General features: G+C 42.3%; 1 protein-coding gene across 4 annotated transcripts in view; it reads right to left on the bottom strand.

The window, feature by feature from the left end:
* The window catches only part of TCP11L1 (t-complex 11 like 1), a 310856-nt gene that overhangs the window by 172033 nt on the left and 114116 nt on the right, over window positions 1-24707 (bottom strand). For all 4 annotated transcript variants that reach the window (XM_075325608.1, XM_075325606.1, XM_075325607.1 and 1 more), the window contains 2 exons: window positions 18818-18978; window positions 6023-6155 (listed from right to left, as the gene is read on the bottom strand). In XM_075325608.1, coding sequence (XP_075181723.1) covers window positions 6023-6155; window positions 18818-18974 — 290 coding nt within the window. In that variant the 5' untranslated portion in view covers window positions 18975-18978. The remainder of the gene's footprint in view (window positions 1-6022; window positions 6156-18817; window positions 18979-24707) is intronic.

Genomic DNA, 24707 nt, shown 5'->3' with positions numbered 1-24707 from the left:
GCTCTCAATGCCTTCTGAAGATTTAAAGCATAATCCCGTATACTGTCTTGCACCTTTTGCTTGTATCCGTAAAATCACATCTTTATATCAGCTGCTGTATATCGAAATATGGTATCGAAAGTTTCCTTGAGTTTAGTTAAAATGTCTTTTGCCACTCTTTCATCGGTCTCCAGCCAGGACTTGACTTCTCGTCGAGCTGCCCAGGGCAATTGGCCAATAAGAACGCTGGCTTTCTGGTCCTCCGTCATAGCGTACACCCGGAATAAACTATACATTCTCTCCTTAAAGTCAGCCAGGGCATATGTCTTCACGGAATACTGGGGTAGCCATGTTGCTCCTGGGAGGTACGGCATGGTAAACGGTAGCACCAGAGGTGGGGGTAATGCTGAAGCTCCAGCAACAGGGATGGTTTGGTCTCTTTCCTCAGTGGACATGGCTCGACCAGTGGTTTTCCACTCTGGCTTAGAGGCACGGGGTCTCTTGCTCATTTCCGGCAGTGGGTCTCTCCTTCGTGCTCTTTCTGCGCTCTACCCATGTTTTTGTGCTCTTTTTGGGTCCCGCCCACGATGGCACGCCCCTTCTTTTCCCGCGCGGAATGATGAATGGCAACTGTCCTTTTCAAGAAACATGATTCAACACAGTCATGTAAGGCGCACAGTACCCATTTGCATGGGCATGGAATCCTGTTCGTGGCACCAAGTTGTAGCACCGACGGGGCAAGGGTTAAACATACCCATCATCGGGCCGTTGATGTCGGGTCTGGAATGTCCTTGCCCAGTTTCGTGGCCCCGAGGCATACAATAAAATGGAGGAGGATGGAGGATGGGATGATGGTGGGTGATATGAGGAGGATGTTGAGAGTTGACTCGTGACGCCACCTGCGGTCTACGGCCAAGAATTAGCCGCCGCTGCAGTCGCAGTCTTCTGGGGCAGATGGTGGCGCAGCTAGGGTAGTTCAGCTTCCCGTAGGCGAAGCTATGCCCCAGAGAGGAAAGATGGTGTAGTAGTGGCCGTTGGCGCCGTAGCACGGTGCGCCGGCAATGAAGGACGGACACGGCAGTTGCAGTTCCAGGTCTTTACTCACGGTCCTTTGGTTGCCCAGGGGTACCGGTCTCTGCCGTGATAGGCTCTAGCCGATCCCAGATAAGTGAGAGGAAGCCACCAGGATTTGAAAGTGTCCTTTCCCAAGTGATACTCCTCCAGAGGGGAAAAACCTGGGCGTTCCGCTACAAGCCGCAGGCTCTGTGAAAAAAAAGAAGGAAGAAAGTGGAGTCGTGCTGCCAGAACTGAAATCCCGACGTGACCGAAGTTTGTGTAACAGTTGCTCCTACTTCTACCCCAAGTAGTGCCCGCCCCCCAGGTAGTTGACCTAGTGACCGGGAAAGTCCCATGCTTCGTTATGGCCACCTCCTTGTCTACCCTAAGTCCAGTCCCCAGTGAGAAGGCACCTAAGCTGTATGTAAGGTGAAATGTGGAAACACTGGTGATTAACCCCCTCCTTACCTGAGATGAATACTACACCTTAAGTGAGGCGCAGTACCCTATGGCGACTCAATCCTCAGAGGCACCACACCCATATGACCCAACTCCATTGCTGCGACCATTAGGTAAGCATTATAAAGTGATTTTTACGTTCTACACAGCAGCCTGGGCTCTTATATACAGCATGTTAGAATGCTGTATATAAAACAGCCCAGTGGTGGTTGCCACAGCTTAAAGGCCCCAGATCTGAAGACCGGTTCCTTTAAATGAAAGCAGATACCCCCAAAAGAGAGGACAGACCCTGCAATTGTACTCACCAGACCCGAATGGGAAGCCGTGGAACGCGAGGTCCTGCGGTGGAATACATAGAGGACCTGAGGTGGAACGCACACACTCACAGACACATGCACAGGCATCCGGTGATACCGTACTCCATGCGTTTCACTGCAGGTTCTCGCGATCCACTGAGTCTCAAGTCCCCCTGCCAGCCGAAAACAGTACGGTATCACTGGATGTTTGTGTGTGTGTGTGTGTGTGCATGTGATGTTACTGCGATCTGATGTGTGAGTGCCAGCTGGAAGCAGGGGAGGACTACTGTCGAGCACCCAAGGACCTGCTGGTAGTGCACGCTGTGGATTGCATGAGTACATGGAAGAGATGCACCCTCGGGGGGTGTCTGTCTTTAGGGTGGGTTAAACATATCCCCAACTAGTGTTTCCCCCAAAATAAGAAGCCCATCCTGAAAATAAGCCCTAGCGCATCTTTCAGGGCAAAAAAAATAATATGAGACTGTCTTATTTTCAGTGGAAACATGGTAGATATTCTCCTAATAGTGATGGGCGGACAGGCATATACCTGATATAGGCGGGTCCAACTGGGTTTAAACAAAAAAAAAAAAGGCTCTAGGTCGGAATTGATCCCTGATATCTGCCTGGACACTGGTTCCTTTATAAGTCCATAGGCACTTGAATCCGAAACTTTAAAATGGTGGTAGAAGGGATAGGGTGATTAGAGCAAGCGCGTTATACTTACCAATCTCCCGCAAGGCTGTAACGTTACAGTCAGACAGTGCCCCCACTCTGTGTGACAGCATGTCTGACTGCTTGCAATCGCACACACTGTCTGAGTGTGTATATTGGTGTAAAAATAAATAAAATTAAAAAATTAATGTAGGGTCTCCCCACATTATGATACCCAGCACAGATAAAGGATAAGGCTCAAGGCTGCAGCACGAAGCCATGGTGCTTATCTTGGCTGTGTATCAAAATAAGAGGGACTGCATGTGGCTTTTAAAAAAAAAATCTTTAAATAATTTTTAAAAAACGGCGTGCAGTCCTCCCCCCAATTTTGATACCCAACCATGATAAAGCAGACAGCAGGAGGCTGGTATTCTCAGGCTGGAGAGACCCATGGCTATTGTGCATATTTTAGCCAAGAGATGCAGATTTGGGGCTGAAATGTTTACACCATATTCCTACACCAAATCTGCATCCTGGCAAAATGAAAAAAATCGCTTCACGATCGTATCAAAATTATGTTTTCATACAATTTTTTGCCAGAAGATGCAGATTTGGTGCAGGAATATGGTGTGTAAGTTTCAGGTCTGTGAACTCAGTGACCTCATCTGAGATGAGATCACTGAGTTTAAGGAGGTCACCTGAGGTCAGTTTACTTGTGGTCACAGGTGGATGACTGTAGGAACCTCCAGATGTGACTGCAAATAAACTGAATGACATCATCGTTCATCACGGCGGCTCAAGCCCACAGCATGTGGGTATGTTCTGTGCTTGTGTGCTGTGACTTCGATAATGTAGCAGAGCTGGAATCATGGTGGGACTTTGTGTGGATTACGTCAGAACTAGGTGTTTTGGGGGTTACTAAAGGGGAGAAAGAGGGTGTTTTTTATATTTTACTTCAAATAAAGGATTTTTTTCTGTGCTTTTCACTTACAGATTAGTAATGGGGGAGTCTCACTAACCCCTTATTACACCGGTTGCCACGGCACCAGGGCAATCGGGATGAGCTGGGTAAAGTTCTGAGATTGTCGCATCTAATGGAAGCAACAATTCTGAGCGGCTGCAGGCTGCTATTTTTAGGCTGAGTTGGGGCCCAGTAACCATGGGCCTCCCTAGCCTAAGAATACTAGCCCCCACCTGTCGCTTTATCATGGCTGGGTATCAAAACTGGGGGGACGGCACACAGTTTTTAAAATTTCTTTATTTAGTTTTTATTTACTTATTTTTTTTTTTAAAGTTGCATGCGGTTCCTCTTATTTTGATACACAGCCAAGATAAGCACACGGCTGTAGGCTACAGCCTGTAGCCATATGCTTTATTTTTGCTAAGTATCATAATATGTGGGGACCCTATGCCAATTTTTTTTTAGTTATTTTTTTAGTTATTCATTTTTACACCAATATAGACACACATACAAAGTCTGTGATTGGTTGCTGCAACCAGTCTGACTGCAACCAATCAGAGCCGCCAGGACTGCCAGTGGGCGGGGAAAGCAGTGCATATGTATGAAGGATAATGAGCGGACCTGGTAGTAGTATGAGCACCAGAAAATAATGTTACAGCTGTGCTGGAGACTGGTAAGTATAGTGCATCTGCTTTTCCCTTTTTTTTCTTCATTTTTCCTTTACTTTTTTTTTTTTTTTTTAGTATTCGAGTTGCTGAATCTGGATAGGTATTTGGAGTTCCCTGAGAACTCCGGGCCCAGGGTCGGTGCATGGGTTCTTTTGAACCTGTGTGGATCAGGACTTTTACAGTCTGGGTTCGCCCATTTCTACTAATAATTCATCCAAAATACAAATTTTCACATACAATTCCATTTGAATAATCAAATGTTGGTGATTTTTTTTTTGTTTTTGTTTTTTTGTTTTTTAACATTGCGTAGGTAATCATAATCAAGCAGTATCTATTCCCTCATATTTCTTTTTCCTTTTATAGGTCTTAACTTGGAAATTAATCTTTATTTTGCAAATATAGATATGTATGACAACACTGAGATATATATGTCAATTTGTTGATATATAGCTTGTTTGTTTATATGTTGTTGTTGCACTGTATGTAAAACAATAGAAAATATTGGTGAATTTCTTGTTCACAATAAAAGTGATCTGATTAAAAGAAAAAAAAAAAAATCAAAATTGCGAAATAATTGTGCACACATTTTGTATACATTATACAAATATACATATAGCCAAACATATATGTTTGTGTATATACACAGTATATAACAAAAGTGAGTACACCCCCTCCAATGTTTCGTAAATATTTCATTATATCTTCTTAGGAGGCAACACTGACGGTATGACACTTTGATACAATGTAAAGTAGTCAGTGCACAGCTTCTATAACAGTGTAAATTTGGTGCCATCTAAATAACTCAACACACAGCCATTAAAGAGAACCATCCAACAGGATTTTCATGTCTATAGTAAAGCCAGTGCTATAATGGTGCTAAGATGCTGAATCCAGGCATACCTTTAGTTCTGAGATTGGATGTTTTATTACAGTAATATTTGCAAGTTACATAAATGCACTGTTATTTGATTGACAGCCTCAACAGGAAGGGAATATATGGGTCGGGTCTGCCACCGTCATCTTTAATTTGACACTTTAATTTTGGCACATGCTCATTAGCATTTATCACTATTGCAGTAAAGTCTACACTAAGATGGCGTCGGAGTTGGCACATGTGAATAGCGCTATCTCCAGCGCCATCTTTGTGAATACTCTCTCATCCTTCACTGCACTGATGGATGTGCGATGTGAGGGCGGCGCATTAACCCCTAGCTCTTGTTGTGACCGTGGGAGAGAGTGCGGACACAACAGAAGTGGAGACTGCCCGCCCCCAAGATCAGCTCCCTGCACATGACCGCAGACCATACCCAGAAGATAAGCCGCACTCTTCAAAGACCGGTGAGTTGATTTTGGGGGTGGTCTCCACTTCTGTTGTAACTGTGCGTGTTCCCACAGTCACAACAAGGGCTGAGGGTGCGAGAGCGAATGTGCTGCCCTCGTATCACACAGCCATCAGTCCAATGAAGGAAGAGAGAGTCTTTACAAAGATGGCACCGGAGATAGGGCTATACGTTGGCACTGACTCAGACGTCATCCTTGTGCAGATCTTCGTGTCTAATGTATTGAAACAGAAGTATACAGAACAATCTGTAGACGTTTGAACCTCATATATTACAACTGTGCAATGTGCATTGTATTAGTGGGATTTGTTTTAGCAGTAATATCTTACAGGAAAGCTTTTGTACCAGTCACACAGATACCATCCAGAGGCAGTGCCATGGGATATGTGCTGCAGAGAAGCAGTGGCATCTGGTCCCTGGTGGCTAAAATGGCCCCAATCAAACACTTACAAATGAAGAGGACAATGGTGCAATAAAAGGCAAAAATAAGTTAAAGCAGGGAATGTTACATATTTTTATGGAGCCATTGAGCTTTAAGTTAAGACTCTTGACTCTGGATCTGAGAAATGTCTTGTGTGGACAGCACTATGGTCTGAGGACATCACATCCTACCTTCCCTGAGGAAATTCCACAGGTTTGATCTGAAAACCTCCATTGACCACAATCTCATGAGCCAAAGCCATGTTGGTGACTCCTTTAGCTGCATCCATCAGTTCTTCCATGGAGACAAAGCGAGGTGGGCTGGCTGTAAGACATACAAGGAAATCAGTATATTTTCCGGGCCACCATTCTGCTGCTTGTCATATAGAACAAAAGGACCATTCGTGGAACTCCTACGGTGTAGGTTAAATCTGATTTTCAAGCTATATGTCCAGATTGGGAATATATAAATATAGGTTGGGAATATTCCTCATTCCAAAAAAAATAAATGTAAGACAAAAATGAGAAATGTCTGCTAGGAAACTCCTACATTGATGAAACAAGAAAAACAATACAAACAATGGCACCTACATGACCACTCCACTGGGTGCATCCTCTAAAATGCTGTCAGAGAGACAGTCATGTGGGTAAATTATGTGGCTGCCACTGTTTGGAAAGGTATAGATACCCAAAGGCCTACAATATGCAGTAGAAGTGTGGAATAATGTGTTTCAGTATATCACATTGCATTTACATATCAGTTTATAGTTTTTCTGACATTTCATCAGAAAGTGTAGTACTGCAAGCGGAAGCACAGGCATGTGATGTGGACAGCACTGGACATCAGCAGCGGGTGTCCATGGTGATATATATATATATATATATATATACACATACATACATATATATATATATATGTGCGTGTGTGTGTGTGTGTGTGTGTGTGTGTGTGTGTGTGTGTGTGTGTGTATGTATATATATAATCCTCTGCAATATCTACAATTTCTATAGCATTGGATGAAATATTCAAATCACATTAAAATCATTGCTAAAATAGTGGAGGCATCCTTCAACGCGTTTCACATGTCAAACCACACTTCATCATTATCTGGATGAATTGCACTTTCTATTATAGCTAGATGGATAGACAAATGTGTGTCAGACACAACCCTACAGAAGTTCGATGATTGGACAATATGGACTTTAGAAACCCCCATTAGCAGAAGACAGTAACACCTAGTGATGTAGGCAATTTATTCAAAAATTTACAAGAGGAATAATTAAGTGCAAAGCCCCCCAAAAAGTATTCTTTTATAGGTACTACAAATATTGGAAATGTGAGAAGCCAAAAAACGTGCTCTTTAAACCTTTCATGCCATGGCCATTTCAGTTTTAGCGCTTTGTTTTTTCCTTGCCATCTTCCAAGAGACATAATGTTTTTATTTTTTCTGTCTCTTTTCTGACAGACCGGGAAAGAGACAGCCGGGGAAAGAGACAGCCGGGGAAAGAGACAGCCGGGGAAAGAGACAGCCGGGGAAAGAGACACACCTGGAAAGAGACACACCTGGAAAGAGACACACCTGAAAAGAGACACACCTGAAAAGAGACACACCTGAAAAGAGACACACCTGAAAAGAGACACACACCTGAAAATACACAGACGGGGAAAGAGAGAGACAGACAGACACACAGAGACAGACAGAGATAGAGAGACACAGAAATGGAGACAGATAGACTGATACAAATACAGACAGAGACATAGAAACAGAGACAAAGAAAGACACAGACAGGGAGACAGACAGACAGCAACACACAGACAGAGACTGGGAAAGAGACAGAGAGACAGTTACTATCCCGAGCAATGCCCGGGTACTACAGCTAGTATATAATAAATTGGGTACAGCGGTTCAATGCAGAATGTGATGAATATTATTTCATAAGAGTTTGGGAAAATTTTGAAATATCCTATAAATATCTGTTCTATTCCTGATCAAAGGATCTCGGCTTTTTAGTTGAGATGAATCTGTGCTGCACTTCAACTACATAATATAAGTAGTGATGTTACCATTTTACTACAGTAAATTTAATCACAAACATGAGTTATGTACAGTTGAATCCAGAGGTTTACATACACTATCTATAAAGACACATCTGCAGGTTTTTCCCTCCTCTCTCAATAAATACGCATCTGCAGTTTTCTCACTATCTGACATGAAATCAGAATAAACCTTTCCTATTTTAGGTCAATTAGGAACCAAAATTATTTCTATTTGCCAAATTCCAGAATAATGAAAGAGAAAGGACACAGACAGAGAGACACACAGACAGCGACACACAGACAGAAACTGGGAGAAAAAGACAGAGAGACAGTTACTATCTCGGGCAATGCCCTGGTACTACAGCTAGTCTAATATATAAAGCTGAGTGTATGTATGTGTGTATGTGTTTATGTGTGTATGTTCGCTAAAGGAATTTACACCGTCGCATTTAGAATCACAAAATTTTGCACAGACGCCTCATGTGACTCAGGGAACGTCATAGACTATATTTTGACTGGAAAATTTAACCCCGCACTTTACAGTTACTCTCCAAAATCCTGCCTTCATTAAACTGAATGGAGGTGGGAGCTACAGGCTATTAATAGCAGCTGTCAATGGTTGCTATAGGAACAAAATAAACTGTTAGTATAGGAAGCTTCTGTGTGGATAATAAGATGTCAGTGGGGAGGCGGATACAGACAGAGACAGAATCAGAGAAAGACAGACAGACAGAGACACACACAGAGACAGCCCGGGAAAAGAGACAGCCCGGGAAAAGAGACAGCCCGGGAAAAGAGACAGCCCGGGAAAAGAGACAGCCCGGGAAAGAGACACCTGGAAAGAGAGACACCTGGAAAGAGAGACACCTGGAAAGAGAGACACCTGGAAAGAGACAGACGGGGAAAGACACAGACAAAGACAGATGGGGAAAGAGATAGAGAGAGACAGACAGACACAGAGATGGAGACAGATAGACTGATACAAATACAGACAGAGACATAGAAACAGAGACAAAGAAAGACACAGACAGAGAGAGACAGAAAGACAGCAACACACAGACAGAGACTGGTAGAGAGACAGTTACTATCCCGGGCAATACCCGGGTACTACAGCTAGTATATAATAAATTGAGTACAGCGGTTCAATGCAGAATGTGATGAATATTATTTCATAAGAGTTTGGGAAAATTTTGAAATATCCTATAAATGTCTGTTCTATTCCTGATCAAAGGATCTCGGCTTTTTAGTTGAGATGAATCTGTGCTGCACTTCAACTACATAATATAAGTAGTGATGTTACCATTTTACTACAGTAAATTTAATCACAAACATGAGTTATGTACAGTTGAATCCAGAAGTTTACATACACTATCTATAAAGACACATCTGCAGGTTTTTCCCTCCTCTCAATAAATACGCATCTGCAGTTTTCTCACTATCTGACATGAAATCAGAATAAACCTTTCCTATTTTAGGTCAATTAGGAACCAAAATTATTTCTATTTGCCAAATTCCAGAATAATGAAAGAGAAAGGACACAGACAGAGAGACACACAGACAGAGACTGGGAGAAAGACAGAGAGACAGTTACTATCTCGGGTAATGCCCCGGTACTACAGCTAGTCTAATATATAAAGCTGAGTGTATGTATGTATGTATGTATGTGTATATGTGTGTGTGTGTGTGTGTGTGTGTGTGTGTGTGTGTGTGTGTGTGTGTGTTCGCTAAAGAAATTTGCACCGTCGCATTTACAATCACGAAATTTTGCACATACGCCTCATGTGACTCAGGGAATGTCATAGACTATGTTTTGACTGGAAAATTTAACCCCGCGCTTTACAGTTACTCTCCAAAATCCTGCCTCCATTAAACTGAATGGAGGTGGGAACTACAGGCTATTAATAGCAGCTGTCAGTGGTTGCTATAGGAACAAAATAAACTGTTAGTATAGGAAGCTTCTGTGTGAGGTAATAAGATGTCAGTGGGGAGACGGATACAGACAGAGACAGAATGAGAGAAAGACAGACAGACAGAGACACACACAGAGACAGACGGGCATAGAGGCAGCCCCGGCATAGAGGCAGCCCTGGAATAGAGACAGCCCTGGAATAGAGACAGCCCTGGAATAGAGACAGCCCTGGAATAGAGACACACCTGGAATAGAGACAGCCCTGGAATAGAGACAGCCCTGGAATAGAGACAGCCCTGGAATAGAGACAGCCCTGGAATAGAGACACACCTGGAATAGAGACACACCTGGAATAGAGACACACCTGGAAAGAGACACACCTGGAAAGAGACACACCTGGAAAGAGACACACCTGGAAAGAGACACACCTGGAAAGAGACACACCTGGAAAGAGGCATACCTGGAAAGAGACACACCTGGAAAGAGACACACCTGGAAAGAGACACACCTGGAAAGAGACACACCTGGAAAGAGACACACCTAAAAAGAAAGACACACCTGAAAAGAGACACACCTGAAAAGAGACACACCTGAAAAGAGACACACCTGAAAAGAGACACACTTGAAAAGAGACACCTGGAAAGAGACACCTGGAAAGAGACAGACGGGGAAAGAAACAGACGAAGAGACGGGGAAAGAGAGAGACAGACAGACACACATATAGAGACAGAAACAGAGATAGAGAGAGACAGACAGACACAGAGATGTAGATATATAGACTGATACAAATACAGACAGAGACATAGAAACAGAGACAAAGAAAGACACAGACAGAGAGAGACAGAAAGACAGCAACACACAGACAGAGACTGGTAGAGAGACAGTTACTATCCCGGGCAATACCCGGGTACTACAGCTAGTATATAATAAATTGAGTACAGCGGTTCAATGCAGAATGTGATGAATATTATTTCATAAGAGTTTGGGAAAATTTTGAAATATCCTATAAATGTCTGTTCTATTCCTGATCAAAGGATCTCGGCTTTTTAGTTGAGATGAATCTGTGCTGCACTTCAACTACATAATATAAGTAGTGATGTTACCATTTTACTACAGTAAATTTAAATTTAATCACAAACATGAGTTATGTACAGTTGAATCCAGAAGTTTACATACACTATCTATAAAGACACATCTGCAGGTTTTTCCCTCCTCTCAATAAATACGCATCTGCAGTTTTCTCACTATCTGACATGAAATCAGAATAAACCTTTCCTATTTTAGGTCAATTAGGAACCAAAATTATTTCTATTTGCCAAATTCCAGAATAATGAAAGAGAAAGGACACAGACAGAGAGACACACAGACAGAGACTGGGAGAAAGACAGAGAGACAGTTACTATCTCGGGTAATGCCCCGGTACTACAGCTAGTCTAATATATAAAGCTGAGTGTATGTATGTATGTATGTATGTATGTGTATATGTGTGTGTGTGTGTGTGTGTGTGTGTGTGTGTGTGTGTGTGTGTGTGTGTGTGTGTGTTCGCTAAAGAAATTTGCACCGTCGCATTTACAATCACGAAATTTTGCACATACGCCTCATGTGACTCAGGGAATGTCATAGACTATGTTTTGACTGGAAAATTTAACCCCGCGCTTTACAGTTACTCTCCAAAATCCTGCCTCCATTAAATTGAATGGAGGTGGGAACTACAGGCTATTAATAGCAGCTGTCAGTGGTTGCTATAGGAACAAAATAAACTGTTAGTATAGGAAGCTTCTGTGTGAGGTAATAAGATGTCAGTGGGGAGACGGATACAGACAGAGACAGAATGAGAGAAAGACAGACAGACAGAGACACACACAGAGACAGACGGGCATAGAGGCAGCCCCGGCATAGAGGCAGCCCTGGAATAGAGACAGCCCTGGAATAGAGACAGCCCTGGAATAGAGACAGCCCTGGAATAGAGACACACCTGGAATAGAGACAGCCCTGGAATAGAGACAGCCCTGGAATAGAGACAGCCCTGGAATAGAGACAGCCCTGGAATAGAGACAGCCCTGGAATAGAGACACACCTGGAATAGAGACACACCTGGAATAGAGACACACCTGGAAAGAGGCATACCTGGAAAGAGACACACCTGGAAAGAGACACACCTGGAAAGAGACACACCTGGAAAGAGACACACCTGGAAAGAGACACACCTGGAAAGAGGCATACCTGGAAAGAGACACACCTGGAAAGAGACACACCTGGAAAGAGACACACCTGGAAAGAGACACACCTAAAAAGAAAGACACACCTGAAAAGAGACACACCTGAAAAGAGACACACCTGAAAAGAGACACACCTGAAAAGAGACACACTTGAAAAGAGACACCTGGAAAGAGACACCTGGAAAGAGACAGACGGGGAAAGACACAGACGAAGAGACGGGGAAAGAGAGAGACAAACAGACACACATATAGAGACAGAAACAGAGATAGAGAGAGACAGACAGACACAGAGATGTAGATATATAGACTGATACAAATACAGACAGAGACATAGAAACAGACAGACAAAGAAAGACACAGACAGAGAGGCAGACAGGCAGCAACACACAGACAGAGACTGGGAGAGAGACAGAGACACAGTTACTATCCCGGGCAATGCCCGGGTACTACAGCTAGTATATAATAAATTGGGTACAGCGGTTCAATGCAGAATGTGATGAATATTATTTCATAAGAGTTTGGCAAAGTTATGAAATATCCTATAAATGTCTGTTCTATTCCTGATCAAAGGATCTTGGCTTTTTAGTTGAGATGAATCTGTGCTGCACTTCGACTACATAATATAATGTGATGTTACCATTTTACTACAGTAAATTTAATCACAAACATGAGTTATGTACAATTGAATCCAGAAGTTTACATACACTATCTATAAAGACACATCTGCAGGTTTTTCCCTCCTCTCAATAAATACGCATCTGCAGTTTTCTCACTATCTGACATGAAATCAGAATAAACCTTTACTATTTTAGGTCAATTAGGAACCAAAATTATTTCTATTTGCCAAATTCCAGAATAATGAAAGAGAAAGGACACAGACAGAGAGACACACAGACAGAGACTGGGAGAAAGACAGAGAGACAGTTACTATCTCGGGTAATGCCCCGGTACTACAGCTAGTCTAATATATAAAGCTGAGTGTATGTATGTATGTATGTATGTGTATATGTGTGTGTGTGTGTGTGTGTGTGTGTGTGTGTGTGTTCGCTAAAGAAATTTGCACCGTCGCATTTACAATCACGAAATTTTGCACATACGCCTCATGTGACTCAGGGAATGTCATAGACTATGTTTTGACTGGAAAATTTAACCCCGCGCTTTACAGTTACTCTCCAAAATCCTGCCTCCATTAAATTGAATGGAGGTGGGAACTACAGGCTATTAATAGCAGCTGTCAGTGGTTGCTATAGGAACAAAATAAACTGTTAGTATAGGAAGCTTCTGTGTGAGGTAATAAGATGTCAGTGGGGAGACGGATACAGACAGAGACAGAATGAGAGAAAGACAGACAGACAGAGACACACACAGAGACAGACGGGCATAGAGGCAGCCCCGGCATAGAGGCAGCCCCGGAATAGAGACAGCCCTGGAATAGAGACAGCCCTGGAATAGAGATAGCCCTGGAATAGAGACACACCTGGAATAGAGACAGCCCTGGAATAGAGACAGCCCTGGAATAGAGACAGCCCTGGAATAGAGACAGCCCTGGAATAGAGACAGCCCTGGAATAGAGACAGCCCTGGAATAGAGACACACCTGGAATAGAGACACACCTGGAATAGAGACACACCTGGAATAGAGACACACCTGGAAAGAGGCATACCTGGAAAGAGACACACCTGGAAAGAGACACACCTGGAAAGAGACACACCTGGAAAGAGACACACCTGGAAAGAGACACACCTGGAAAGAGGCATACCTGGAAAGAGACACACCTGGAAAGAGACACACCTGGAAAGAGACACACCTGGAAAGAGACACACCTAAAAAGAAAGACACACCTGAAAAGAGACACACCTGAAAAGAGACACACCTGAAAAGAGACACACCTGAAAAGAGACACACTTGAAAAGAGACACCTGGAAAGAGACACCTGGAAAGAGACAGACGGGGAAAGACACAGACGAAGAGACGGGGAAAGAGAGAGACAAACAGACACACATATAGAGACAGAAACAGAGATAGAGAGAGACAGACAGACACAGAGATGTAGATATATAGACTGATACAAATACAGACAGAGACATAGAAACAGACAGACAAAGAAAGACACAGACAGAGAGGCAGACAGGCAGCAACACACAGACAGAGACTGGGAGAGAGACAGAGACACAGTTACTATCCCGGGCAATGCCCGGGTACTACAGCTAGTATATAATAAATTGGGTACAGCGGTTCAATGCAGAATGTGATGAATATTATTTCATAAGAGTTTGGCAAAGTTATGAAATATCCTATAAATGTCTGTTCTATTCCTGATCAAAGGATCTTGGCTTTTTAGTTGAGATGAATCTGTGCTGCACTTCAACTACATAATATAATGTGATGTTACCATTTTACTACAGTAAATTTAATCACAAACATGAGTTATGTACAATTGAAACCAGAAGTTTACATACACTATCTATAAAGACACATCTGCAGGTTTTTCCCTCCTCTCTCTATAAAGACACATCTGCAGTTTTCTCACTATCTGACATGAAATCAGAATAAACCTTTCCTATTTTAGGTCAATTAGGAACCAAAATTATTTCTATTTGCCAAATTCCAGAATAATGAAAGAAAGGATGTTTTAAGGCATTTTTGTTACTTTTTTACAAAGCAAAATGTTTACAAACAGTAAGAGTACTTTTAACAGTATGGGACAGCCCACATTATGATGGCTACTATGGAAGCTTCTGATAGGTTTATTGTCAACTTCTGAGTTAATTAGAGACACACATGTGGATATATTTTAATGCATACCTGAAAACACACTGCTTCTTAGTGTAACATCATGGGAAAGTCAAAAGAAATCAGCCAAGATCTCAGGAAGAGAATTGTGGACTTGCACAAGCCTGGTTCATCCTTGGCTGCAATATATAGATACCTCGTTCATCTGTACAAACAATTATACGTAAGTACAAACAAGATGGGAATGTCCAGCCATCATACCGCTCAGTAAGGAGATGGGTTCTGTGTACCAGAGATGAATGTGCTTTGGTCAGACGTGTTTATCAAGCCAATAACAAAAGCAAAAGACCTATTGAAGATGCTGACAGAAGATGGTAAGATTGTGTCATTATCCATAGTGAAATGAGTACTGTTTCAACATGAGCCAAAAAGGCCACTCTGCCAGGAAGAAGCCATAACTCCAAAAGAAACATTTAAAAGCCAGATTAATGTTTGCAAATACACACAGGAATAAAGACCTTAACCTTTGGAGACAAGTCCTGTGGTCTGACAAAACTAAAATTGAACTATAGTAGTCAAACATCCAGAAGGCAATCCAGCATTACTCACATGCAGATGGTTAATGAGAAACAAACATCCCCACGGTCTTGTCAGGACTCCTAGGTGCTAAACTGCAGAACCAGATAAATTCAAAATCCACGGAAACCGGAAAAAGGAGTAGCACTCACTGTCCTTATAAATAAAAAAATAATTCTTTATTGTCCATTCATCTTAAAAAAATACACCCTTAAATCAAATTACCCTGTTTTGGTAGGAGGCATATAAGTAAAAGGAACTCCACTAGTAAAATACGAAATTGATGTTTGACCAATATAGGTAGATGAAAAATTAGGTTCATCAATACATGTTTCCGTATCTGTATTAACTCGAAAACCTAATCTATCAATAGTAACAGGAATTTCTCCTTGACACACAGATTTACTAGTGCTGTAAGTATGTAAAAAAGACTTAAATAAATGAATCTTACGTAAAGCTTTAAATAAATCTACTTGAAAATTAACAAAAATTAAAGTTTTCCAGTACACAATAATTGAAAGCTTTAGCTAGGACATCATTCAACACGATTGTTTAAGTTAAAGATTTTACAATTCTGATAACCAGAGGCTATTGGCATCTCCATGACACTTCTGTTTTCGTTTGGTGCTGGTGTTTCTTCTTACGTCTTCCCCCTCTTCGGATGCATTTCCTAAAGGGTTTCGAGTATCACCTGAAGTAGAAATACTGTAGATGCCACCATATATTATTCCTAAAAGAGTCATCCGAATTACTGGAATCAGAATCAGTAGTCCAAAGATCTGTGTTAGTTTTTTCTTATGAGAAAAAAACTTGCAATTTTTACATCTGCCAGTCGTATTTTTCTTTCCCCAATTGAAGATACATCCCAAGTCATAATAGTTCTTATCCAGAGAAATTTCTATTTTTTCCTTTGTTTAATCTTTACTTGAATTGGTATAAGCTTTTTATCTAATTTATTAAAAAAGGTAGAAATTTGTTGGTCTGTCAAACGTTTTTTTTTAACTCCATTTTAGCTATATCCAGATTCAAATTATTTTTTGCAAGCTCTTTTTTGCTCTGGGTACAAATAAGTGTAACCATGTCCATACATCGAGAATGTTGGATCAAATCTCATGCTGCCACAAACTCTTTATCGTCCTGGAATTGTGATACTGCTTTATAACTACGTAGACGTCATGGAACCCGGTCACATTCAATGTAGGAATCCAATGAGTTCACAGTCCAAACAATCTCACTTCTCTTTCAGCAAGATTAGTAATTTTATTTTCCAACGATTTTGTGCCAATAATTTCCAACTCTTCTTTTTGATCACAATCAATAAAAAAAAGTTCCAGCTGTTTTTTTCCCAGCCAAAACACCTTTTTGAGTCTCTGGGTTCATTATGTCCCTAGATACATTCACTTCCATACTGCATGAAAAAATACGAGTGTGCTCAGGATAAGAAACACAGTCCACAATGGTAGTCAAACATCCAGAAGGCAATCCGGCACTACTCACATGCAGGTGGTTAATGATGAAAGAAACATCCCACAGACGCTTTAGGACTCCTAGGTGCTAAACTCAAGAACCAAATGAATTCAAAATCCATGGAAACAGGAAAAAGGAGTAGCACTCACCATCCTTATAAATAAAAAAATAATTCTTTATTGTGCATTCATCTTAAAAAAATGAGCAAACAGGATTAGGGCGGCACGGTGGCTCAGTGGTTAGCACTGCAGCCTTGCAGCGCTGGGGTCCTGGGTTTAAAGCCCACCAAGGACAACATCTGCAAGGAGTTTGTATGTTCTCCCCGTGAAGACTACCATCCCAACTGTTAAACATGGGGGTGTCATCATCATGTTGTGGGGTTGTTTTGCTGCAGGTGAGACTTGTGCACTTCACAAAATTGATGGCATGATGAGGAATGTGGATTATGTGGCAATACTGAAACAACATTTCAAGACATCAGCCAGGAACTTAAAGTTTGGACAGAAATGGGTCTTCCAAATGACAATGAACCGAAGCATGCTGCCAAACTGGATACAAAATGGCTTAAGGATAACAGTCAATGTTTTGGAGCGGCCATCACAAATCCCTGATTGCGGATGTATGGAATTAATAGCGGTATATAAGTGAATAAACATTATATATTATCTCAATCCTATTGAACATTTATGGGCAAAGCTAAAAAGGCCGATGCGAGCAAGGCTACCTACAAGCATGGCTCAGTTGCATTAGTTCTGTCAGGAGGAATGGGCCCAAATTCCCACAAGCTTTTGTGAGAAGCTTATGGAAAGAGATCCAAAACATCTGACCCAAGTCCTAAAATGTAAGGGCAATAACACAGTAATGAAATGGATGGAAACTTTTGAATTTGCAGAACGTAATAAAAATGTCTTAAAACATTCTCTCATTATTCTGGCAACTGGCAAATCTAAATAATTTTGGTTCCTAACTGACCTTAAAACGGGAAATGATTATTCTGATTTCATGCCAAATAGTGAGAAAAACATGCAGATGTTTCTTTATAGAGAGCAATTATTCTGATTTCATGCCAGATAGTGAGAAAAACATGCAGATGTGTCTTTATAGAGAGCGGATGGAAACTTCTGGTTTCAACTTTATGAGGGAGTCGGAGTCATGGATTCAAAATCAGGGAAATTGAGGAGTCTGAGTCAGAGGTTTGGTTTACCGACTCCACAGCCCTGGATCGAACATTTCTGAAAGCAGCGATACCAAATATGTATTTGTTTTTGTGGGGTTTTTTTATATTCACTGGGCAAAAGGGGGTGATTTTAACTTGTGTTTTTTTATTTTTTAAAACGTTTTTTCCACTTTTTATTATTTTTACTAGTTCTTTTAGGAGACTTGAAGCTGCAATCGTCTGACAGCTTGTGCTGCACTAATTGGTGCATCAGCACTGCACTGTACAGCAGAAGTCACAATCTCCTATGAATGCTGGCTTGCAGCAGGTGTTCACAGGATGTTCGTCATCAAAGACATATCAGCTGACCCCTGGATGACAACCTATTGGGGCCCCACGATGACATCACAGATGGGAATGGGGAATGATGCGCACCTTGCTGGTGCATATTAAATCCCGATGTCAAAGATTGACAGCGGGATTTAACTCGTTAACAGCTGAGGACGGGTCTCCAATACACCACTGGCTGTAAGACGCACATGGCAGCTGATCAGATCAGCCGACATGTGTAAGGAAAGGGAAAAGACCTAGGATGTACCAGTATGTCATAGGTTAGTTAGGTGTTAAAGTTCATTGATTTTATACTGATTTTATTGATGTCTGGACAATACATAACAAGTACATAACTACCTATTGTGCCTCCCCTATTTCCTTATATATTGTAAGCTTGTGACCAGGGCCCTCATTCCTTTAGTAAAAGTAGGTGTTTTGTTTTAAGTGTCTGTGCATGTCATCGCTTAATTGTAAAGTGCTGTGGAATATGTTGGCCCTATATAAAGAAAATTATTTATTTATACTTGGCCTTCGTTGGAAGAAAAGTAACACTGACCCTGTGGGATGTTCTCTCTGTGTGGACTTGGGGTACTTTGACGGATTCTCTTCCGCACAGATTCCTCTGAGGTATTTACGCTGTTGCTGCGGCCAGCTCTGCTGGGCTCATCGGATGATTCTTCTGCAGACTGTGATTTATCAGGTTCTAAAGGCATGATCCTGTAATGTCAAATAAAGGCAAACAAGATTATCTCCAATAATGTAAAGCTGAACACTTCTCCATGACTTTAAATATACACTTAAAGAGATTGTCTATGCTGTAAAAAAAAAGCTATACGAGAGGCAAGAATGGAATGAAAATAACATACTGAGGTATTCTTCCCTGTTGTCACACCAGCTGCATACAGTGCAGCGTCCCCTCCCTGTGGTCTGTAGCGGCACCGAAAGAAATTAAAGCACTGTTCTTCTGTCACAGGACCACAGGACATTCTGATCAGATGCTGCAGTCAGGTGACTAGAGCAGGGTGTCATCAGATGTTTTAATGATGATGCGCAATTCTGATCACCTAACCGCTGCAGCTAATCACAGATCTCAGTGTTTGTGAGACAGGAGAACAGTGTCACCATCACTTTCACGGCCAACGGGGCCATGAGTGGGGTGATATTAAGTGAATATGCGTCTGTTTGATATTTTCATTTAATGTCCCATGGCTATATTTGGCCATTAATGGCTATGGACATCTTAGTACTTAAAAAATTAAAACACATATACTATATGGACAAAAGTATTACTGCTCCTACACATCACACCTACAGAAGTGTTTATAACTAGTGTTGAGCCACCCCCCTAGTGTTCGAGTTCGGTTTGTCGAACGGCGGGTTTGTTCGGCGAACGTTCGACGAACACCTTCGAACCCCATTGAAAACAATGGCAGGCAAACACAAACACATACAAACACATTATACATGTACACATACAGTTAATAAACATTGCCATTATGTTTACAGGTCCCCGCGACGTGTCCTGTACTCTGTCTCCCGACGCTTTTTCTTCCGATCATCGCTGCGCCCTCCCGGTATCCAGCACTGATGATTGGACCTTCCGTGACGTTGTCATAGCATGTGACCAGTCACATGTCTATTATCTCATTGGCTACAAACTGGTCACATGGCTAGACGTCATGCTAGGTCCTGTCAGTACATCTCTCCAGTACGCGGTGCTCGTTTGAGCATCTCTGTGTACCGGCGAGATGCTTGGGCACATGCTTGGCTCCCCGTTCCTGCATGTCGGCGCTCTTTACAGAGTCAGCCCACATGCAGGAACTGGATGCCACAGCCAATGAATAGCGGCACCGAGAATCAGGTGATCAGAGATCACCGTTGCTATAGTAATCCGCCTGTCAGATTACTATAGCAACTGTGGCAGTGGTGACGTCACTGCTTACAACCCGCAGCCTCTGCTCACTCACCGAGTGATTAGACTGCACGGGAGCAGCAGCGTCTTCCTCCCATGCAGTGCTGTCTGATGTAGCAGAGCTGCATGGGTTGAAGGAGAAAGAAGACAGAAGACCAGGATTGTGGAGTGGTGAGAAGGAGTAATAAACATGGAGTCTGTGTCTGTGTATTTATTTCTATTAAAGTATTTTTTCTCTGTGTGGTTTTTTTTTTAACCCTTTATTGGAGATTCTTAATGGCCGGGTCAAACTTGCCTGACATTAAGAATCTCTGGCTTAATACTAGCAAGTAAAACAAAGCTAGTATTAACCCTTTATTACCCAGCAAGCCACCCGGCATCAGGGCTGCTGGAAGAGTTGGATACAGCGCCAGATGATGGCGCTTCTATGAAAGCGCCATTTTCTGGGGCGGCTGCGGACAGCAATTCGCAGCAGAGGTGCCCAGAAAGCTCGGGCCAACCTGTGCTGCGGTTTCCAATTCCCAGCTGCCTAGTTGTATCTGGCTGGACACAAAAATGGGGCGAAGCCCATGTCGGGTTTTTTTTTTTTTTTAAATTATTTCATGAAATTCATGAAATAATTAAAAAATGTGCTTCCCTATATTTTTAGTTCCCAGCCGGGTCCAAATAGGCAGCTGGGGTTTGCTGGCAGCTGTACCGGCCTGCTGTCTGCTGTACCTGGTTAGCATACAAAAATATAGCGAAGCCCACGTCATTTTTTTGGTGGGCAAAAAACTCCTGCATACAGTCCTGGATGGAGTATGCTGAGCCTTGTAGTTCTGCAGCTGCTGTCTCCTCTCCTGCATACACTAGTGAATGGAGCATGCTGAGCCTTGTAGTTCTGCTCCCCCTCTCCCTCCCTCCAGCATACAGTCCTGGATGCAGCATGCTGAGCCTTGTAGTTCTGCAGCTGCTTTCTGCTCTCCTACGTACACTAGTGGATGTCCGACAGCAGCAGTTGATATTTTAGCCGGCCGGGTGGTAAAAAGCCGGCCTCACCGCTCAACTTATAGTGTCAGCGGATTCCGTCAGGTGACCGCATCAGCTGATCATCGCCAGGTCTGAGAGAGAAAAGAGGAGACAAAAAAAAAAAAAGGAGAGAGAAAAAAAAAAAAGAGAAAAAAAGAGGAGAAAGAAAAAAAAGAGGAGAAAGAAAAAAAAGAGGAGAGAGAAAAAAAGAGGAGAGAGAAAAAAAGAGGAGAGAGAAAAAAAGAGGAGAGAGAAAAAAAGAGGAGAGAGAAAAAAAGAGGAGAGAGAAAAAAGAAGAGAGAAGAGGGAAGAGAGAAGAGAGGAGAGAAGAGAGAGAGAAGAGAGAGAGAGAAGAGAGAGAAGAGAGAAGAGAGAAGAAGAGAGAGATGAGAGAGAGAGAGAAGAGAGAAGAAAAAGAAGAGAGAGATGAGAGAGAGAGAGAAGATAGAGAAGAGAGAGAGGAGAGAGAAGAGAGAGCAATGCAGCCTCATTCAGTGAACTGCGCCGATTTTAGAGGTGTGTCCCGCAGCTCACAGCTGATGTCCGGCTCCTCCCCTCAGTGCATAATTAAATTAAATTATAATTATAAATAAATAATAATTATAATTTAAAATTATAAATAAATTAAATTCTTTACCGGGACTCAAACTCATGAACTAATTCTCCATAGGCGGCAGCTCTACCCATTGAGCCACTGCCTGTAATGAAAAGCATAGGAAGATTTGGTAATCTGGACCTCTGTATTGCAGTAGAGAATCCAGAAGTGGATTATTCAGCTACAAAGAGGAGAGAAAGAGAGAAAAAGAGAGAAAAAGAGAGAAAAAGAGAGAAAAAGAGAGAAAAAGAGAGAAAAAGAGAGAAAAAAGAGAGAAAAAGAGAAAGAGAAGGAGAAAGAGAGAGAGAGAATGAGAGAAAGAGAGAAAAAGAGAGAAAGAGAGAGAGAAAGAGGGAAAAAGAAAAAGAGAGAAAGAGAAAGAGGGAGAAAGAGAAAAAGAGTGAGAGAGAAAGAAAGAAGAGAGAGAGAAAGAGAAAAAGAGAAAAAGAGAGAGAGAAAGAAAGAGAGAAAAAGAGTGAAAAAGAGTGAGATCACACGCAGGCACTACCTGAGTGAAGTCTCCGGTGACAGCGCGGCTCACTTCAGTTGCTGCGTGGAGCTGACACAGAGCGCTCGTGCTCTACGGCGCTCCCTGTCAGCTTCATGTAGCAGAGCTGAAAGCGTCGTGTGGATTACTTCGGACCTGGATGGGTGTTTGGGGATTAATAAAGAGGTAAATGAGGGGGGGGGGGTTGTCTTTTATTCCAAATAAAGGATTTTTCGTTGTGTGTGTTTATTTACTTTCACTTACACGTTAATCATGGAAGGTATCTCGGGGAGACGCCTGTCATGATTAACCTAACCTTATTACCCCGATTGGCACCGCACCAGGGCAATTCGGGATGAGCCGGGTAGAGTCCCAAGACTGTCGCATCTAATGGATGCGGCAATTCCAGGCGGCTTCTGGCTGATATTGTTAGGGCGGTGGGCTCCCCATAACGTGGCGCTCCCCATCCTGACAATACCAGCCTCCAGCCGTGTGGCTTTATCTTGGTTGGTATCAAAATTCGGGGGAACCGCAGGTTTTGGTTTTTTTTTTAATTATTTATTTATTTATCTGCACGATATAGACCCGCCCGCCGGCGGCTGTGATTGGTTGCAGTGAGACAGCGGTCATTCAGCGTGGGGGCATGTCTGACTGCAACCAATCATGGGCGCCGGTGGGCTGGGAAAGCAGGGAATACCAGATTGAATAATAAGCAGCAGCCATTTTCAAAAGAGGAAAAGCCGCCACAGCTTTGTGACAGCCATGCAGCTGATCGGTGAGTAAGAAAGAGAGGGATTGTGCTGGGGACGCAGGACGCATGCAAATACACAACGTGCGCACATAGCCTTACTGTGAAAAGCCACGCTTTTGGTAATCGAACCGTTATCGAACGGTAACTCGATCGGCCGAACTTGAAGCAAATCGTTTGAGTTCGTCGAATGACTCAAATACCGCCCAAAATCAGTCGAATTTGAAATTGGCGAATCGAACATTGCTCATCTCTACTTATGACCTTAGTCTACATCCAGAGGCATGAATATGGAGTTGTTCCCCCTTAGTTATAACAGCTTACTCTAATCTGGGAAGGTTTTCTACACAATTTTGGAAGGTGTCTGCGGGTCAGATACTGATGTTGGAGGAAGGGACAGACTACCAGCACTGTTCTAAGTCATGCCAAGGGTGTTCGTTGGCATTGAAGTCAGAACTGTGTGGCTGGTCATGTCATTCCAAAACAAGCTCCCCCAACCATACAGTCATGAAGCTTGCTTTGTGCACTGGAAAACAGTCATGCTTGAACAGAAAAGGACCTTCCCCAAACTGTTCTCACATAACTGAAAGCTACAATTGTCCAACATGTCTGTGGATTCACTAAGATTTCCCTTTAGTGGAAGGGCTCAGACTACTAAAATGAACAGGTGGCACAATGCAGTCATGCAGGTAATAGATCTTCTGGAATTCGCCAAGCCCAAAATCCGTCCATCTGACCCGACATAAAAAGAAATGCAACCCATCACTGCACAAAATTTTTTCCCTATTTGCGGTTTGATCGGTGGACACAAGGTCAAGTATGGTTGTTCACATGCCCCATGCAGAAGTGCCTTAAAGAAGCAGCGAAAACATCACATCACTCCAATTTTTCTTCCCTCTTGGATCATCAGAACAGCGATACACTGGTGGCGAGTACCAGCAATGGCTAATGAGGGTGCAGTGTGATAATCCTCCCCGAATTAGTTCCTAAATAAGCAAATCAATTCTAAGTGTATAATTAGGAGGATGAATTGTCATCTCCAGGATGAGCTCCTTGAGAAAACAAAAACACACATTATTCCCATCGGGCCACTATGAAATCACATGAGGCAACTAATATAGAAGGAAATTATGAATCTTCAGTAAAAAACAAACAACTTAATAAGGCAATATTACTTGAAATGTGTAAATTGGAGGACTAGTTACAGACTGAACTAACACATTTTTAGTAGTCTGATACTTTTGCCACCGTCGCAGATTCAGTTTGTTATTGTAGCTACAAATATATAAAGAAAACGATCCGTGTAATATTATATTCACTATATAATGCTGAACGCGTCCTTCTGTCCGAAGCCGGAATCAAACCATTTGATTGGCCAAAGGGCCGATTTAAAAAAAAAAAAAATAAAAAAAAAAAATGGTTAGCCACTGCAGAAGTAACTGGGGCCTCATTTATGAAAATTGCCTCCCAGTAAAATTGTAATGGTTGCCTATTGCCACTGCAGAAGTAACTGGGGCCTCATTTATGAAAATTGCCTCCCAATAAGATCATACTGGTTATATATAGCCTTTGCTGCAGAAGTAACTGGGGCCTCATTTATGAAAATTGCCTCCCAGTAAAATTGTAATGGTTGCCTATTGCCACTGCAGAAGTAACTGGGGCCTCATTTATGAAAATTGCCTCCCAGTAAAATTGT

Source organism: Anomaloglossus baeobatrachus, chromosome 10, assembly GCF_048569485.1.
Source record: "Anomaloglossus baeobatrachus isolate aAnoBae1 chromosome 10, aAnoBae1.hap1, whole genome shotgun sequence".
NCBI classification, from domain to species: domain Eukaryota; kingdom Metazoa; phylum Chordata; class Amphibia; order Anura; family Aromobatidae; genus Anomaloglossus; species Anomaloglossus baeobatrachus.
This window is presented reverse-complemented; position numbering and strand designations above follow the sequence as displayed.